This window comes from Batrachochytrium dendrobatidis, assembly GCF_000203795.2.
Source record: "Batrachochytrium dendrobatidis JAM81 unplaced genomic scaffold BATDEscaffold_5, whole genome shotgun sequence".
In the NCBI taxonomy this organism is placed as follows: Eukaryota; Fungi; Chytridiomycota; class Chytridiomycetes; order Rhizophydiales; genus Batrachochytrium; species Batrachochytrium dendrobatidis.
The window spans coordinates 190,339-209,159 of record NW_006281103.1 but is presented as its reverse complement, the minus strand read 5'-3'; the positions used below and the strand labels follow the sequence as shown (position 1 = coordinate 209,159).

The 18,821-nt window shown below is 39.7% G+C and overlaps 7 protein-coding genes across 7 annotated transcripts; 5 read left to right on the top strand and 2 right to left on the bottom strand.

Annotated features, from left to right (window-relative positions):
* Positions 1-66: 66 nt before the first annotated feature.
* Positions 67-2,582, top strand: BATDEDRAFT_29909 (uncharacterized protein; the record flags this gene model as incomplete). Its single annotated transcript, XM_006678482.1, has 5 exons — positions 67-106; positions 1,063-1,186; positions 1,509-1,543; positions 1,882-2,404; positions 2,468-2,582. 5 exons carry the CDS (start codon positions 67-69, stop codon positions 2,580-2,582), a joined length of 837 nt encoding a protein of 278 aa, XP_006678545.1.
* Positions 2,583-2,797: 215 nt separating this feature from the next.
* On the bottom strand, positions 2,798-4,574 carry BATDEDRAFT_24326 (uncharacterized protein; the record flags this gene model as incomplete). The annotated part of the gene is made up of 7 exons (XM_006678346.1): positions 2,798-2,914; positions 2,989-3,109; positions 3,184-3,244; positions 3,321-3,684; positions 3,753-4,258; positions 4,375-4,446; positions 4,529-4,574. The coding sequence occupies 7 exons, from the start codon at positions 4,572-4,574 to the stop codon at positions 2,798-2,800; spliced, it is 1,287 nt and encodes a 428-aa protein (XP_006678409.1).
* Positions 4,575-4,674: 100 nt separating this feature from the next.
* Positions 4,675-8,052, top strand: BATDEDRAFT_29908 (uncharacterized protein; the record flags this gene model as incomplete). Its single annotated transcript, XM_006678481.1, has 16 exons — positions 4,675-4,679; positions 4,743-4,842; positions 4,905-5,153; positions 5,227-5,343; positions 5,407-5,523; positions 5,631-5,754; positions 5,826-5,922; positions 6,001-6,044; positions 6,122-6,273; positions 6,358-6,452; positions 6,542-6,660; positions 6,727-6,796; positions 6,877-7,048; positions 7,112-7,390; positions 7,462-7,581; positions 7,636-8,052. 16 exons carry the CDS (start codon positions 4,675-4,677, stop codon positions 8,050-8,052), a joined length of 2,277 nt encoding a protein of 758 aa, XP_006678544.1.
* Positions 8,053-8,507: 455 nt separating this feature from the next.
* On the top strand, positions 8,508-11,735 carry BATDEDRAFT_330 (Cu(2+)-transporting P-type ATPase CCC2; the record flags this gene model as incomplete). The annotated part of the gene is made up of 2 exons (XM_006678226.1): positions 8,508-9,041; positions 9,174-11,735. Coding segments are annotated over 2 exons (3,096 nt in total), but the record flags the coding sequence as incomplete, so codon positions are not given.
* A 535-nt stretch (positions 11,736-12,270) lies between these two features.
* On the top strand, positions 12,271-14,536 carry BATDEDRAFT_87948 (rRNA-processing protein SAS10; the record flags this gene model as incomplete). The annotated part of the gene is made up of 6 exons (XM_006678662.1): positions 12,271-12,412; positions 12,478-12,534; positions 12,595-13,218; positions 13,303-13,805; positions 13,881-14,221; positions 14,284-14,536. Exons 1-6 carry the CDS (start codon positions 12,286-12,288, stop codon positions 14,534-14,536), a joined length of 1,905 nt encoding a protein of 634 aa, XP_006678725.1. The 5' UTR covers positions 12,271-12,285.
* Positions 14,537-15,137: 601 nt separating this feature from the next.
* On the bottom strand, positions 15,138-16,024 carry BATDEDRAFT_87947 (snoRNA-binding protein NHP2). Its single transcript, XM_006678563.1, has 3 exons — positions 15,856-16,024; positions 15,537-15,606; positions 15,138-15,463 (listed from the first exon to the last, which is right to left on the bottom strand). Exons 1-3 carry the CDS (start codon positions 16,010-16,012, stop codon positions 15,214-15,216), a joined length of 477 nt encoding a protein of 158 aa, XP_006678626.1. The 5' UTR covers positions 16,013-16,024; the 3' UTR covers positions 15,138-15,213.
* Positions 16,025-16,211: 187 nt separating this feature from the next.
* Positions 16,212-18,630, top strand: BATDEDRAFT_24321 (uncharacterized protein; the record flags this gene model as incomplete). The annotated part of the gene is made up of 4 exons (XM_006678345.1): positions 16,212-16,272; positions 16,409-17,280; positions 17,367-18,334; positions 18,402-18,630. The coding sequence occupies 4 exons, from the start codon at positions 16,212-16,214 to the stop codon at positions 18,628-18,630; spliced, it is 2,130 nt and encodes a 709-aa protein (XP_006678408.1).
* Between the last annotated feature and the right edge of the window lie 191 nt (positions 18,631-18,821).

Below are 18,821 nucleotides of genomic sequence, written 5' to 3'. Positions count from 1 at the left end.
TAGGTTTGCGACGGAAATCAATTCCAAGAAAATACTCGTGATGGACTGGGCTCGAGTTGTCATGAAATGCATCTTGATCCGTTTCATCGTGAATCTACAGATTCAAGTTTATATTTACAGGATACGTGTTTAGTATCAATAAAGATGTAGTCTAGTAAAGCAATTTTGAGTGAATGTTGGACATTGAAACTGCTTATAAACAACATGTGTTTTTGATAGTTTATGCCAGTCTGTATCATAGCATTGAACACCTTACACTTTCCCAATGATGATGTTGTCGAAGCGTGTTAGAACGTTCGCGCCATTGAGAGATGGTAACGAGTAGAGTGACAAGACACACCATGACAACAAATCCACCCAAGCCGGAAATAGAGCTGGGTTTGCAGAGGTTTCTGTTGCATGGAGAAGACCTTAGAGCGCTACCGCGCCTTAGATAAAGTTTTGGAAATCGTATATTTGGATGTGGCATGTCAATAACTAGTTTTCAAAAGAGAATAAAGTGGTCTTATTATACTCGAACGTATTCCAAAAGGATATAAAAAGCGAGATAACATAATATGCTCAGCAAATGTACACAAGAAATGATGTTTGGATCAACCCGACTTGTTCTCGTGGTGACTTGTTCATACACGTCGGTCCAATCTGAACCAAAGCGAATTTGAAAGGAACTCCGCGTTTGGATTTATGGGTAGATGTCGAAATTCAATCATGACATTCATGACCTTAGATCAGCCTTTTTAAAGTAGTAAAAACAAGAGTAACATTAGAGACAAGCCTTCTGATACGCTTTTGACACAGTTGATTGAAAGATGAAACAAGTGCTTTGAGAGGAGTAAGCGACACAATATTGAGGATGTTTGAGAACAGCGTGTGATATAGAGACCAGACTGTAGACACAGACAAAAGAAGAGGAATAGACCCCAAAGACCAGAGGTGGAGAATTGTGATTGGTTGTAAAACGCAAAGATAGAGTTCAAACCCCAATATTTAGGGTCTGACAAGGAATAAGTGCAAGTTTGAGTTTGCGTTGACAACTCAACCCATTCATCATGGCATCCGTAGACAAGTTTGTGGACAAGGCGGAAGCCCTGCTTGACAAGGCTCTTGGACCACTCAAGCCATTCCTTCCAGCAATTGCTCGATTCCTTCTTGTTGTGACTTTCCTGGAAGACGCTATACGCATCATGTAAGATTGTGGAACTGTCAGTCGGCTGTCATGAACATTCTCAAGAAAGATTGTCTTGTTTTATGTATTTTTACTACAGACAAGAGTGGAAAGTGCGTTGGACTGAGAATCTGTTTAACAGTCTATGACTGGTTGGTGGTGTCCTGCACTGTTGCTCTATTGACTTCTCCCTTGTGAACAGATTCTTAGTCTTCTAAACTCTTCAATCCATTACTAACATTCGTATACTTGAATTCTCGCTTAATTATCGGTACTCTGTTGGATATTCATGGCTCTTGCTTGTAATCGGCATTGAAACAATCGCATTCAAATCCCTCATTAGCACCCAATGGTCTGATCAGACATATTATCTGACTCGTCATCGAGGCAAGTGTCTTGTATTTGATTCTTGAACTTGCATTCAATAGTTTGTGTCTTGTATAGAACCTTTTTTAGTCCAATGTTGCTATCCTGATTGTCAGCGTTTGAATTCGCGACGCTGTTATAGTTTACCAACATTATCTCTAGTACTGCCACTTCACATTGGTTGCTGTACGATTAGGATTAGTGTTGATAGATTGATGCATTCAGCTTCGATTGGGATTCCTGACATTTGTATATTCATTTGGAATCTCACACTCTGTCATGTCACAATTCTCTGATGCATCATGGTACTCGTTTTTTAAATTTCTTGCTAATTTTGTCTGAATATTTAGGATTCAATCATTATCTCGCATTGATGTTTCTTGCAACCAACGTATCTGTCATGTTGGTTGGATCTGTACTGGCCATATGCAAAAAATTTACAGAAATTGCCGTTGGTGGTCTTTTTGCTATTATTATTTCGCAATCTATCGGCTATGGTCTCATTTTTGACTCCAATTTCTTTTTCCGTAACCTTTCAGTTACCGGAGGTCTTCTCATGCTTGTTGCTGATGCGATGGCCTCAAAGCGCAAACCCATCTTTGCTGGCTTACCTTCCCTTAACCAAGTTGATAAAAACGCTTACCTTCAACTTTTTGGTCGTATTCTGTTGGTTTTTCTCTTTCTCACCTTTATCATGACTGGCGAGTTTTCGATTCTTCGACTTGTCATTTCTATTATTGCACTCATTGGATGCATCATGGTTGTCGTTGGTTACAAGGCAAAAGTCACCGCGTGGTTGCTGGTTGCCTTTTTGTGCATTTCGAATGTTGTGCTCAACAATTGGTGGTCGTTGCATCACAATCATCCACGAAAGTATGTTGTCTTGTTCATGTCTGTTTAGATCTACACTGCGTACTAACGTCTTTTGTTTGATAGAGATTTTCTCAAGTACGATTTTTTTCAAACACTTTCCATTGTGGGTGGGTTCCTGTTGCTGGCCAACCAGGGTGCAGGTGGATACTCTATGGACGAGAAGAAGAAGAATTTTTAAATCAATTTAAACACTATTTTTTTGTTCAATTCAACATGAGTTGGAAGGCTAGTTTTAGATGTAGAGTCGTGTAATTCATTGAAATTGTAACTGATTGCAAGAGCAATGCAGAGCAATGCAGACAGAGTGCACTTGTGTAATGCAACCCTGCAAACATTCAAACCTTTCCAAAAAGTATCGAGTGATTTACATTCCAAAACTCGATTCTACTCAAGTTAGCGCGTCACCTTCCGAAGCTTATTTGCCTGAACACAGTCCTTGCAAAACCAAACGCCATTAGGCGGTTCAGACAATCCAACGCATTCCAGATGAAACCACTCATGTGGACAATCCTATTTAAACATAATTTGAATGAGCAGTGCATTTAAATAGTTGATGCATTTAGTAAATTGTACATTCAACTCACCTCGTTATCGCATGCAATCATCTCGCCATACGAGACTTGCTGACAAAAACAGTAGAGTTGTTCATCCATTTCAGGGGTTTCTGATCTTGCCAAATCAGTACTAAATAAGCTGGGACCCTCACTATCATTATACCAAAAACCAGTTGATCATAGATTCAACCAACAGTATACAATTGAAACAAGATCAGGACTTACATTTTACGTTTTTGAGTTCGCTTATGAAGTGGAGGTCGACTGCTTGTACCTATTTTTCGATCTAAAGCATATACACAAGCAACCGAATTTTGATTTGTAGATTGAAATAACACATTGTATTGCAATCCATTACCTACCTAATTGATGTTGGAATGGATCACTACCGAATGAAAGTTCCCGTTTGATTCGTTGGACTTGTTCATTTGCAGCAACAGCTCCATTTAAAGTGTTGGTCGTTACGGGAGTACTCAAAAAATTGGCAGGGATTCGAATAGAAGTAGAAGACAATGACGGGACAAGAGTTGGTGTAGGTGTGGTGGCGTGCAATACATTAGAGTATGAAGATGCAGCTGATGCGATTGCAGCCGAAGCAGTCATCAACACGGATGAGGCAATTGGAGTTGATACAGTGTGCATAGAATTACCCACGCCAAGTGCCATGGCATCAGATTCTTCCAATTTCTCCAATTCCATATTTAATCGTCGTTCATGTCTATTCAACTAAACAAAAACCACACGTCCAAATTAAACTTTAAATCATACAGATTCAACACAACGCATGAACAAACCATTTCACGCATCTGTTGAGCCATTTCGATTTTCTGATCAGCAAGGAGTTTGGCTTGTGCAAAACTTTTTTGAATGTTTTCATACAAGAACAATTGATCAGGAATTCCAACAAGTTGCAGTCGAGTATCATTTTGATATTTTTGTAATAGATCCAATTCAGTATGTTCTGAAAGTTTAGTTTCTTCTACAATGGGTTGAGATAGTGGTGATTGATCTTTAGATTGTTTAAGTTGCATGGGAGTTTTTGGGACTGCAAAAACATGCGTATCAGTAGTTGTGACGGATGAAGTAGGAGGATTACACACTGTTGCAGTAACATTCTGTAGACTTGAAGACACAGCAACCGAATCTAAAAGTGCTAAAGTACTTGGAATTGAACCTGCGACAGCAGGTATACTTTCTGTAGTTGGAATAGGTTTTGATGATCCACCGTATGAATCCAACGGACCAGTTTTGATGAGTTTACGCAACGCACTTTCATCATGATGAATTTGGTCTTTCAATGCTATTCAAAATATAAAGACTAGTTGAGTCCTTTACAAACTGACTGATGAATATTGGTCCATTTTGAATCCAGCAGTCAATGCTAATCCTGTTACTACACTTTAAATCTATTCATACCATGAAACTCGGCATCTTTGGCAGAAAGCTCACTAAGAATAAACTGGATTTCAGACGGTACATTTTCAATTGCTAAAACAAGATGTCAGAGTGATAGTTAGATGAAACTTGTTTAATAGAATTTCATATTGATGAAGGTCGTAAAACACTTTACTCGGAACATAATCTTCTAGAATTTGACTGCAGTCTAACACTCCCATAAAGAATAAAGTATTTGAAATTTGATTCAAGTTGAAGAATTATTAATAGAATTATTAATAATTACAAGTTTATCCTCAAATTTAAAACTATTCGACAAACATGAAGTGTGTTGTATTGCTTTTATCCTATTCATAAATGTTGTTCTGGTTTGACTGATCGATATTTAGGTTTACTCTGGATGATCTTCCTATAATATTTCCTTACGAGTACATTTATCCTGAACAGTATGCTTACATGAAGGATATGAAACGAGCCTTGGATGCACAGGTATGCATGCCAATCCTCTTGCACATCAACATCTAATCTAAATCATTCATCTGGTAAAAAAGGGTCATTGCTTGCTGGAAATGCCTTCGGGAACAGGCAAGACTATTTCCTTGCTCTCTCTCATCGTCGCTTACCAGCAATTCTATCCAGAAAAACGAAAACTCATCTACTGTTCTCGGACTGTTCCTGAAATCGAAAAGGCTTTGGCTGAATTAAGTCGTCTTATGAAATATCGTGAAGAGCAGGGTTTGGTCGAAAACTTTCTTGGTTTGGGATTGACCTCTCGTAGGAATCTGTGTATTCATCCCATAGTATGTATCAATCCATGGCTTGGATCTATACAAAATACTCGATTGCGTTTCCTGTTCTAATGTCAAGATTTAGGTATCGAAAGAAAAAAGAGGTACTGTTACTGATGCTAAATGTCGCAATCTGACTTCTCCGTGGGTTCGTGAAAATGCAAAACATGAACCTGATATTGAGTTGTGCGAGTTTTACGAGGTATGCAATCAGATTAGATCTGCTATGCGTTTTTAAATTTCTGTTCTCATTCTGCTCTACTAGACACTTGAAGCAGCTGATACAACGGCTACTGTTCCGTCAGGTGTTTATACACTTGAAGATCTTAAAGAATATTCGACAAAAAAGAAATACTGTCCTTATTTTCTTGCTCGTCGGCTTGTAAGTAAAGTGATTGATTTTTTATTGTCATGTACAACATACAATCATTTCAAACTAGAGGCATGATTGTTGTAGTATGGATCTTGATCAATTGACGTGTATGCTAGCTTCCATTTGCCAATGTAATCATTTATAGTTACCATTACTTGCTGGATCCAAAAGTTGCCGACATGGTTTCAAAAGAACTAAGCCGGGATTGCATTGTTGTATTTGATGAAGCGCACAATATTGGTATTGCAGTATTGATGTTTTATGCTTGACAAATTGTGACTGGATTCTGATTTATACATGTTTGCTTTTAGACAACGTTTGTACCGAATCTCTTAGTATTGATATATCAAAACCCATGCTAGATGCAAGTGCACGTAGTGTTGCTGAACTTTCTCGACGAATTGAAAGGTATGTTTATACAAAAGCATGTGTTGAATACATTGTATTTCATCTATACTAATTTTACAATATTTTGGATGAGTGTAGCATGAAGGTGTCCAATTCTGAAAAACTACAAAACGAATATACAAGTCTTGTACAAGGCAAGTTTATTTTGAATCTTTAATACAAGAGTTGAAATGGCTAATAACATGTGTTTTAAAATTAGGATTACGACAAGCTCAAGAATCTAGAGATGCTGGAGAAATCATGACCAATCCCGTTCTTCCAGATGATATTCTTCAAGAGTCTGTACCAGGAAATATTCGACGGGCTGAACACTTTGTTGCTTTTTTAAGACGATTTATTGAGTATCTAAAGGTGTGTTGTATGACGATTTGATTTACAAGAGTGATAGAATTGTATTCATTTATGTACATGCCAACCATTTGATTGGTTTGATAGACTCGCATGAGAGTGATGCATGTGGTTGCCGAATCACCATTGTCCTTTCTTCAACATGTCAAGGAGATTACATTTATTGACAAGAAACCACTTAGGTATGTTCCCAAAGAGTCTAGATCAGTATGTAACGCGCTGCTTAAACCACTCATTGTTTGAATACTGTGTGCATAATTGAACACAACAGATTCAGTGCAGAGCGACTTGGATCATTGATCAAAACTCTAGAGATCAATGACTTGACTGATTACAGCGCGCTTCAAAAGGTGGCCTCTTTTGCTACTCTTGTTGCAACGTATCAAAAAGGTAGTTATTCCAGCTTAGCATACTGTTTTCAAGACCATGACCATGACGTTTCATGTGTATGATTAGGGTTTGTGTTGATTCTTGAGCCATTTGAAAACGACATGGATACGATTCCCAACCCAGTGTTGCATTTCACGTAAGTTGTGATGAATCCATTTATTTTATGAGTGATATGTTTCTAAACAAGTATTTTGGGATCAATTAAAACGTGCATAGGTGTCTTGATGCAACACTGGCCATTAAACCAGTATTTGATCGATTCAGTTCTGTCATTATCACATCCGGCACACTATCACCAATGGAGTTGTATCCAATGCTTCTTGGGTTTGAGCCTGTTGTGACAGAAAGTTATCAAATGACCCTGACAAGAACATGTTTTCTTCCATTAGTAAGTGTATTTAATATGTAGCAATATTTTCAAGATCTGGTAGACTAATACAGTGATGGTTAGATAGTAACACGAGGTAGTGACCAGGTGACAGTGTCATCCAAATTTGAAGTGCGTAACGATGTAGCTGTAGTGAGAAACTATGGCAATATTCTGTTAGAGTTTGCGAAAATCACACCAGATGGACTTGTATGTTTCTTTCCGAGTTACTTGTATATGGAATCGATTGTAGCAGCATGGAATGATTTAGGAATGCTACGAGAGTTGTTGAAACTCAAGCTTATTTTTATCGAGACACCCGATGCAACAGAGACTAGTATTGCTTTGGAGAATTATCGACAGGTGAGATTGAGACTGTTTATTTGAGTGAATGGGATGCTGATTCATGTTTGCATTGAATGATTCATACCAAGGCATGCGATAATGGACGAGGTGCTGTGCTGTTGTCAGTTGCACGAGGCAAAGTGTCTGAAGGAGTAGATTTTGATCACAACTATGGTCGAGCAGTGATTCTATTTGGAATTCCATATCAAGTAAGTTGAATGTTTATTTTTTAGGGATTCAATGTACCAACACAATGATTTTAGTACACCGAATCTAGGATTTTGAAAGCACGATTAGAATACCTTCGAGATAATAGTCGAATTCGAGAGAATGATTTTCTTACGTTTGATGCGATGCGACATGGAGCACAATGTGTTGGACGAGTTCTTCGAGGGAAAACAGATTATGGATTGATGGTATTTGCAGACAAACGATTTGGACGAATGGACAAGAGAAGTAAATTACCCAAATGGATCTTGTCAGGAATGACGGAAGCAGGAATGAATTTATCGACAGACATGGCAGTATCGATGGCTAAAAAGTTTTTAAGAACCATGGCTCAACCATTAGAAGGAAACTCGATGGGAGTGTCACTCTGGGATGCAAAAGAAGTGACGAGAAGAGAGCGAGTAGCGCGAACGAGTGTTTCAGAACAAGGCAATGCGATGCAAGTGGATTGAAATGCAATAAAATCAACATTTCACTTGACTTGTTAATCATTGTTTCTATGAAGGATTCTGTTGATAAAAGAGGACGTTCTGTTGGTAAAAGAGAAGAATTGATGAGTAAAAGAAACCAATCTGTTGATAGCAGAGAGCAATCTGTTGATAACAAACACTCTATTCCCAACAGAGAACACTCCATTCCCAGCAGAGAGCAATCTGTTGGTCGTAAAGATTATTCCATTCACAACAGAGAACACTCCATTCACAGCAGAGACTATTCTATTCACAACAGAGAACATTCCATTCCTAATAGAAACTACTCTTCTATTCATAACAGACAATCTCCATCAAGAAGCAGGTCGCCTATTAAACTCAACCCTCTTGCACAGTCTGATGAGGCTCTGGAAGACTCTCTAGCATTGATTGCTTTTCAAGACTTGTCTCAAACAGAACCTATTCATACCCATCATACAGATATGACTCATGTTATGCTGGAAGTAGTGGGAATGACTTGTCAGTCTTGTGTCAAGGCCATCAACACTGCCTTGTCTGTTCTGCCTGGTATTCACTCTTACTCTGTGTCATTGGAAACTAACTCGGCCTCTGTCTACTACGATCAAGGGTTGGTCTCTTCAAATGATATCATCGAAGCTATCGATGAGTGTGGCTTTGCAGTAGCCCTGAATTCTGAATTGGCTTGTATGCCAAATACTATCCAAAAGCACTCGCAAGTCTGTTTGTCCATTCGAGGCATGACTTGCGAATCGTGTGTCAATTCCATCACAAATATCTTGATCACCATGTCGGGTGTGTTGTCTGTCTTGGTGTCTTTATCTTCCGAATCGGCTGTCATCAAATTTGATCCCGTTTTGGCTTCGCATCACGAATTTGTCACTGCCATCGAAGATGCTGGTTTCGATGCTTCCGTCGTTACAATCTCTCATGATATAAATGACTCGTCTTTCGACTCGTCTTTTGATCATACTTCAAATCCTAAACCATCTGTTTATAACCCTAAACCATCATCTGCCATCACTCTCGTGGGTGCTTTGGCTTCTACAACTCCCCTTTTGACTTCATCTGATGTATACAATTCTCCCCCTACTCCTGCTTGTACAAAAACTACCATCATCGAGGTACAGGGTATGACCTGTGCAAGCTGTGTTGCCTCTATAGAACGCCATCTTCAATCCCAACTCGGTATCGTGTCTTGCAAAGTCGCTCTTTCGTTGGAACGTGCCGAAGTCGAATTCGATCCCTCTGTCTTGAGTGAACAAAACATCTCTGAAATGATCAACGATATTGGATTCGAAGCTCGTACGCTTGTCTTGTCTGATATCGGTACTGTTGATTTGGGTATTCTAGGCATGACGTGTGGTAGTTGCTCTGGAAAAATTGAAAGAGAAGTGTCAAAACTTGCTGGAATGTCTAAAGTCTCCATCAATCTGTTGGGTCAGTCTGGAAAATTCGAATACAAAAAGAATCTGATTGGCGTACGGGATATTGTTGACAAAATTGAAGCTCTTGGGTTTCATGCTGTTATTGCCGAGGCTGGATCTCATTTACAAGTAGAATCTCTTTCTAGAACTCGTGAAATTCGTAAATGGCGAAAGGCTTTTTGGACATCATTCTACCTTGCTATTCCCGTTTCGTTTACTTCCATGATCCTTCCTATGCTCATACCTGATATCATCGACATTGATGTTATTTTTCCTGGTCTGAAGCTTGGTGATTTGATCATGATGCTATTTACAATTCCTATCCAATTTGGAACGGGTCAACAGTTTTACAGGGCTTCGTACAAGGCCTTGAAGCATAACAGCTACACCATGGATGTGCTGGTGACTCTTGGCACAACCCTTGCATTCGCATTTTCAATCCTTTCCATGCTCAATACTATTGTTCGAGGCGGTACTCCTCGTGCACAGGTGTTTTTTGAAACATCATCTACGCTTATAACATTTGTTATGCTGGGTCGGTATCTTGAAAACATGGCCAAAGCAAAAACGGGTAGTGCACTATCTAAACTCATGTCGCTTGCTCCATCTAAAGCAACATTACTGGAAACAAACAAAACTACGGGTGTGCTGTCCGAGCGAGAGCTGCCTAGTGATTTGATCAAGGTTGGAGACTTGCTAAAAATTGTTCCTGGTGATCGTATTCCTGCTGATGGAACAGTCGAGTTTGGTGTGACTGAAATTGACGAATCGCTCATCACGGGTGAACCTGTTCCAGTCACCAAATATGTCAAGGATAAAGTCATTACTGGAACCGTAAATGGATCGGGTATGGTTTACATTCGCGCTGACCGTGTCGGTAACGATACAACTCTTTCCCAAATTGTAAAGCTTGTTAGTGATGCTCAAACATCCAAAGCTCCAATTCAAAACATTGCCGACAAGATTGCTGGCATCTTTGTTCCCACTGTCATTTTTCTTGGTGCTGCCACATTTATCATGTGGATATGTATTATTCAAGCGACACAATGGATCCCTGCGAGTTTTCCTGCCGACAGTCATTGGTTGTTTGTATGCTTGAGCATGTGCATTTCTGTGATTGTTGTTGCTTGTCCATGCGCTTTGGGTCTTGCTACACCCACTGCAGTGATGGTAGGAACGGGTGTGGGTGCAAAACTGGGTATTTTAATCAAGGGCGGCGGTCCACTTGAAATGGCTCACAAGATTTCAAAAATTGTATTCGACAAAACAGGCACATTGACCAAAGGAAAAATGAGTCTTGTTGAAATGTGTGTGTATCCTATTCCAGATATTCCCAAATTAACCGAGAAAATGCTACTGGGAATGGTGGGTGCTGCTGAAAACAATTCTGAGCATCCACTAGGAAAAAGCATTGCTATCCATGCCCGACAACGATTGATGCTACCCCAGCATGCGGCATTTTCAGAAACAATTTCCGACTTTCATGCTGTACCTGGATCTGGCATTTCTTGTCATGTATCCAATACTGCTTTCTCAAAAACCGAGTCTTATGTCCTTCAAATTGGATCTCACCAGTATCTATCCAAGCAACATCACATACAGTTCACTGATGTACACATGGCAACCAAAGTAAAACACGAAAAACAAGGACGGACTGTTATCTTTGCAGCAGTGAATGGTCATCTAGCTGGCCTGTTTGCTTTAGCAGACATACTCAAGTCTGAATCATTGTTGGTTGTACGAGCTCTTCAGCGCATGAAGGTTCAGGTGGCCATGGTTACAGGAGATCAAGAATATACTGCTCACGCTATTGCTAAACAATGTGGCATTACAGAAGTGCACTTTGGGACTTCTCCACAAGGTAAAAAGCGACTGATTGAAGCCATGCAAAACGAGGGACATATTGTAGCCATGGTAGGCGATGGGATCAATGATTCTGCCTCGCTGGCACAATCTGATATGGGCATTGCAGTCTATGGTGGAACGGATGTAGCGGTTGAAGCTGCCAGTGTAGTTCTTATGAGACCGGATTTGACTGATGTCGTGACTGCAATGGATTTATCACGAACGATTTTCAGACGAATTTGGATTAATTTTATATGGGCTAGTGTATATAACATGTGTATGATTCCTCTTGCAATGGGAATAGGCACACCTTGGGGCATCACACTCCCAGCCATGGTATCTGGGTTGGCAATGTCAATGAGCTCTGTCTCGGTTGTCGTGTCATCGTTACTTTTACGAAACTATCAACGTCCACTGATAGGACATGATGGATCGGTGATTGGCACCGAACGACGCGTTGACTCGGACTCTATTCTAGCTGATGCGTTCAACGAAGAGATTGAATCCAATGATACAAAGCAATCCTATTCTCGTGTCGGGTTACCATACTCTCATAGCTCGGATGATAAAAACAATGGATTTGTATCTCCTACACATCGTATGTCGGATACAGAACTACTTGCTGAAAGCGGCGGGTACGATCTATCCATGAATTCATCTACTCCTGACGAGAATCACACACCATTTAAAAACAAGGGTGTGTTGACATCACTTCACACGGCTGTTTCTAAAGCATTTGGATCTGCTTGGACGTACACACCTGTGAGCGAAGATGCAGCATTTCCTATGCATGCACTTTAATGTTATTCTGATATCAAATATATTTCAATCTATACTTTTAGTTTTTATCCCAAATACATCACGTGATTAAAACATTGAATTTTTTCTTCAACTCGAATTTAGAAATTCTTTCAGATTTGAAATTTGATTAACGAGCGGTGAATAAAGTGTTTGAACATCACATATGGCTCGTAAAGGAAGAGGAAAAAGAGGGAAAACAGGTTCTGCCTCGAATGGCAGTGACATTCCATCCTACACTGAAACGTCTATTGCAGACATTGAAACCCTAGAAAACAACTCTGAAGACGAATGTAAGCCCAACCTCATTGCCTTTTCCAACACTATCATACCTTCCGACTCACACATTTTATTCTAGTTTACAAACAACGAGAAACGGTTGACATTAGCGTTTATAGCAATCGCATCCAACAAGGTAAATGGTATCCACTGTAATATATGAATACTGTTGACTTAATTTTTTTATGGTGTTTAGATTCGGATTCGGAACAAGAGGTGCTTGCATTGGAAGGTGTTGAATCGGATATATCGATGGATTCAGAGATTGATGAAGATGAAAAACTTCTTGATCGACTTAAATCATTCAATGGACGATCTGCTCTTCATTCGATATCAGGCGGAAACAGTGACGATGACGATACCCCAACCACTAAAAAGTCAATCGATGCAGCCAGTGGAAGTTGGGGATCCTCTCGTAGAGCTTATTACGATGGTGACGATGTCAGTGAAGAAGAAGATGCCAAAGAAGAAGAACGAGAAGCACTTCGACTTCAACGTGAACAGATGAAAACACTTGCCAAAGATGATTTTCTTGATAGTTTTGAAAACTTGATTAAAAGAAAACGTTTACAACAAGGCGGAGAAGACACACACCTGGAAAACAAGGCTATAGATGTTACGCAATCCTATTTGGATGATACACATACCGAGCAAATTAAACTAGATGTGTCGAGAATGTCGGAAGGTGAAAAGATGAAACTGGCTAGAAACTCTAATCCAGAAGTCGTGGCTTTGCTAAAGGAATTCAAGACTACTTTAAATGAGCTTGAAAGTGGATCTGCCATGTCTGATGCCACAGGTTCCAACTCGGTCACTCAACGTAAGATTTTATTAAATGGATTCTGTGACTATCTCAAAACCTGAATACTAATTTTATTCATTTTGATAAAAATGTATGATATAGTTGCAAGATACTTGTACTTGACAAATATTGCCTTTTATCTTGCACTTGCAGCCAATTCTAAAACCATGGATTACAAATCGCATCCAGTTACTGAGCAATTGGCTTTACTGCAAGATATTGTTGCAGCAACGGTGCCTGGTCTAAATGGATCCACTAGCAACGAATCTGATACTGAATCCAGTAATGCAGACGTTGAAGTTGAACAAGACGAAAGTGTTGAGGGCCAAAACGAGGAACAAGAAAAGCCAAACTACAAAAAACCACACACATCCTTAAAGGAACGTCTTGTTCCCAACACAGAGGATCAAGACTTTGAGATCCCGGTTGAATCCTATTCCCAGATAGTTGTTCCAAAAATCAAAACCAAACGCAAGCGTCATCTTGATGACAGCATTGATACGCATGAAGATTTTGGTGAGGGTGTGGAGATTGGCGAGGTTGATTTAGCCGACAAAATGAGTCGTAAAAAGTCGCTCAAGTTTATTGTTAACCGTATTGAACAAGTAAGTGATTGTCTGTGTGGTTAAAACCCTATAGTTTAATAGATGATGTTAAGTATGTGTTTGGGTATTTTACAGTCGGTTTCCAGCCTTCAAGAACCCAACCGAAAGAAAAAACTGGGTGGTGATGATGACATTCCTATGCGTGATATCAAGGCAAGTCAGCAAGCAGCACAAGACCGAGCCTTGAGATTGAGTCAAAAAGACTCTGCACCATTTGAAAGTCACTTTGGATTGGATTCCGACGATTCCGACGTGTGTGATAGACCGGACGCGGACGACCAAGAAAAAGAATCTGAAGATGACACACAAATTGATTTGGAAGGCAAACAATTATATGAAGAAATGGCTGCTCAGCAAAAGGATTATCGCGATAAGCGAAACGCATTGTTTGAAGTATCTCATGCCGAGATGGATGGGTACGTGTTTAGTATAATTGTCAATCGTTTGGTACTGAGCTAATTTCTACTCTATTAAATAGTGATGTGGATACACTTGCTGATGGATCCAAACGAGGTGCAACATGGAAGATTCTTTCCAACAAGGGTCTTACTCCACATCGTAAAAAGGAGAACCGCAATCCACGTGTCAAGAAGCGTATGAAGTATGAACAAGCGAAAAAGAAGCTCTCATCAGTGCGTCGTGTTGCTGTTGACAAGAGTAAACTTGGACACTATGCTGGTGAAGCGACTGGTATCAACATCAACCGCAGCAGCAGTATCCGCCTAAACTAAAACATTCCAATATACATCTGCCATCTACTTTTTGAATTTCAAAGTTTTCCAAGTACTGGTTGTGAATGTATATAGTCTTGGGTATGTTTATGGATTGATCATCGGTAATTGTATTCGTTAGTGGTAAATTACTGTCGTCTTGACGTCAAATTCACCAAAATACATAATAAATAGCCAGTCTTATAAAATGATGGGTCAGTTTACTGGGCAGTAGTGTATCCTTTGCCTCTAGTTTATCAGTATTTCTTTTGGTGATTGGCATGGAAACAACTGTTGAATTTCCAAAATTGTCCTCTTGAATTAGAACGTACGAGGTTTAGAATACAAAAGGGTTTGATTGGAACCATTGAAATCCAATCTCGGTCAATTTTTAGTAGGAAAGTCACTACAAGATCAATACAGAAAGTAGTCTACGTGAATAGAGCTGTAACATCAAAGCTAAAAACTAACGGCTTTTGTTACCATGTATTGTTTCAGACCGATATTGATGACATTGGATCCGTATTATCTGATTTTATTATAGCCACGACATCCAATAATGGAATATATAATCACTGCAGACCTTTTCATTGCTGAAATGCCAATCTTATACTATAAAATTAACATGGCAGTGTAGACTATTTCATTTGACAAGGCGGAAAATGTAAGGTTGTGTTTCAAGTAAATGGATTGATTCTCTACGCACTGGAGAGCATTTTTTTGCTGAGATCAGAAATTTCTGACATGACTTCATCATAAGTTTCCTTGAAATCTGCACCAGGTTTAGGAACAATCATGACACAACTAGTGGGTCGTTTTGTTGATCCAGCAGAACCGAGATCTTCTTTGGATGGAACATAAATGTATGGCACATTGGAATCTTCGCAAAGAACAGGGATGTGCGTGATCACGTCAATGGGTGAAATATCTCCTGCAATAACAACAACTCTGAATATCATGTTAAACAAGAGTTGAAGCATTAAAACTCAACAATCATTCAATGCATTTTAATTCAGCTTACCCTTTAATGCCCTTTCTTAGACTCTTTACGACTTCCTTGACACCACGTCTAACGTTCTTGGCCTTGACAGCTATTTACGATTGTGTCATATATCAATGATTGTAATGAATTTTGATTGCAAATAGAACAGTATATTAGATCCAGTATTGTATCCACATCATAATCAATATTCAAAGTTCAGCACAAGCAGATCAAGGTTGAAAATAATTTGGCAAGAAGCAGTTACAAGTGAAACACAACAAATGCCCAATCCATTGTAAACAACACTACAACTTTATAGGATTGTAGTAAACCATTAAACATGTGAATGGCAGTATACCTTTCTTGACAACTTTGAGCACTTTTTTGTTGAGTTTCTTGGATGCCAAAGGATGAGCTATGGCATTAACAGCCTTGAGTCTTGTCTCATAACTAATCTCTTCAACTTCTAAATCCTTGGTCTTTTCAACCGGTTCTTGTTTCTTGTCCTTGGCCATTGTATGTCGTTGTCGATAAAGTTCAACTGAAGGATTTTAAAAAAGAAAAAATCGAATCGAATAAATTTGGTGTTTGAAAAAACCATTTTCGAGCTGCAAACTTTACTTCAGGATTTCAAGGCAATTTGAGACTAAATTGCATTTTGTTTGAAATTTGAATTGAATTGCACAAATCATTCGCTAGTAATTGTACGCTCAAATGGTAATGTTGGCACTCATTCGTGTGCTGTTGTTAGTGTTGACAAGTCCCTTGTTTGCAGGTACGTTTCTGGTTAGACTGTCATGTATTCTGCATGTCATCATTTGAATGGTTGATACTTGACGCGACCTATTCTTTAAACACCTAGTGTTGAAATTGAAAAGCAACTGCTCATCACACATGTATTCCATTTATAGCTGGTGCTACATGTCCTTCACCTACTATTATTGCAATACCAATTGTAGTTGCTCCTCCTTCTTCGACAATGAATGTGCCAGTGATATACACTACTCGTGGAGGTTGTACTCCACCTGGAGCAATAACGTGTTCCTTGGCATCTTCAGGTTTGCCTAGCGTGACTATAGTCGATTCAACAACAGTCTCGGTTGCTGCTTCTGCAGGTGTTTCTACAGGAAGTCTTACGGTTTCATGTACAGAAACAAACGGTGGATCTTCTTCGGTTCAACTCATCATGGCAATAGCAAACCCAACTGTCGTGTCAATGGCAAGCGTGGCTACAAATCAGCTTGCATCAGATGCATCTCCTTTACAAATCACACCAACAATGTTGACTGCTGCATCTATAGGTCCCTACCCAAAACAATTTTTTTGTTACCATATCCTAGATAAAACTGTTGGATCGTGGATTGTATCTAATCCGACTTCAAATTGTGACTTTACACAGCTGGATATTGACAACAAAAATGTCATGTTTTTGCCTACTCCTCTGGGTTCAATTGGTGCTTCAAAAACCATTTCTGTACCGTTTACAGTCGATAATAGACTGGGAAACTCGCTAAGTGCATCAATGAGCTTTGTTGTACAAGCTGCTTTCGCGCCTAGATCCATCACCAGTCCAGCTACACTCGTGGCAAAAACCACCATTCCAATTGTTCTTGGAAGCCGTTATATTAATACTGTAGAGCCGCACAATATCAGTACATGGGATGCTGTATGGAATCTTCCTGCCATTCCAAATATGGGTCAGTGGGAATGGTACTGTCCTGACAACAGTTGCGGTGGTCAAGGTTGGACTCTTTTTCCAAGTTTTCCTGCAAATATAACTCAGGTAAGTTGCCTTTGAATACACGTTGCATTTCATACATATTCATGCTGATGGTTGTATTGAATCTACCCAATAAAAACAATGGTCAGGGTGCGATCGTTATTAATGCGGTAAGATGGAACCCTCTCTCGCTTCCTTCAGGATCATCAACAACGTTCAATATTACTGGAACCATTGGGGGTGTGCTAATGACCCAACAACTGACATTATCTGTGCTGGATAATCCAGATTTTACAACAATTCCTCCAGCACCCTACTCGATCGGATACGGATACTGTGGTGATCACATCACTCTTGGCAAATCGGGAGTGACTCCAAACTTGCAACTGCCATTTGGACCGTATATTGCAAACTCACCGATACGTCCATTGTGTACCTCGCTCAACGTGACGGCTGGTCAGACTACAGCATTAGGTGATTTTTCAATCACATCCAACTGCGCGACATTGGTGAATGCTTCAGGTTGGATAAATCTTGGAAGTGATGTCTTGTTTCCACCTGGGTTTACTCCCATCACTTTCACTGGGTCGATATCCACTGTGGGCACAGTACTTTCTGCTATTCAAATTGTACAAAACGTAGCATGCAAAACAAGTTTACGTACCCCACAACTACAGGGTATGGCTACCAACATGCCTTTTCAATCGCGAGCAGATGTGGGCGTTTTTGCTTACGACAAGCTGACAGGAAACACTGTTTTTATTGGTGCAACAGCTTGGAACGACAATACTGTTAACCCGTTTCGTATCACTACGACACTTCCAGGTAGTGGTATATACATATTTGGTGCGTTGAACAACACGGTAGCCACGACTCTTCCTGGATCTCTTGGAACCGACATGCAGTTTATTTCTACATGGACATCCAAGACATTTTCTTTTGGTGCCTTGAATGTAACAATTACTTCCGCGTATGATTTGACCATCAATGTCAACACAATCCTGTTACTTGCTCGACCCTCTGTGACGATTGACGCTGCGTACATTATCGGAACAACACAAACGAATCCCGTTACTCTAGCATTGACGAGTCGAACTGAAGTTGGATTTGTTTGGGCGTAAGTATTGAATAATTGTCAAGACATTATATGATGATGGGTTGACTGATTTTTGTAATGTGAATAGAGTTTATTCTACTTCGAGTACTGCTGCGGGTGGATCGTGGTTACCCTTATCCACCATCGTAAACCCTGATGGATCCATCAAAGCATATGTATCCGCTTCGGGTATTTATGGTATTGTCAATGCAGGTGCAGTGGCCAGTAGCGCCGTGTCCAACTCCAAAAACATGTATGAATCCACAACACTGATTGCAGCCATTTTTATCGGAGTGTTTGCTTTGTGGTGCAATTGAATCCAAACAGATTCCTTCATTCCCATTTTTTTTAAATACATGCTCGTTTTATAAACAATTTATCTTTGCATGTGTACGAGTCATGAGTAATCACCGAGAAAAAACAACCCGTTGCAGAGTATACTGTTGATCGTTGAACTACGCTACACATGGTTTTTATTTACAACCGTTCAATTCATTTAATATTCTCC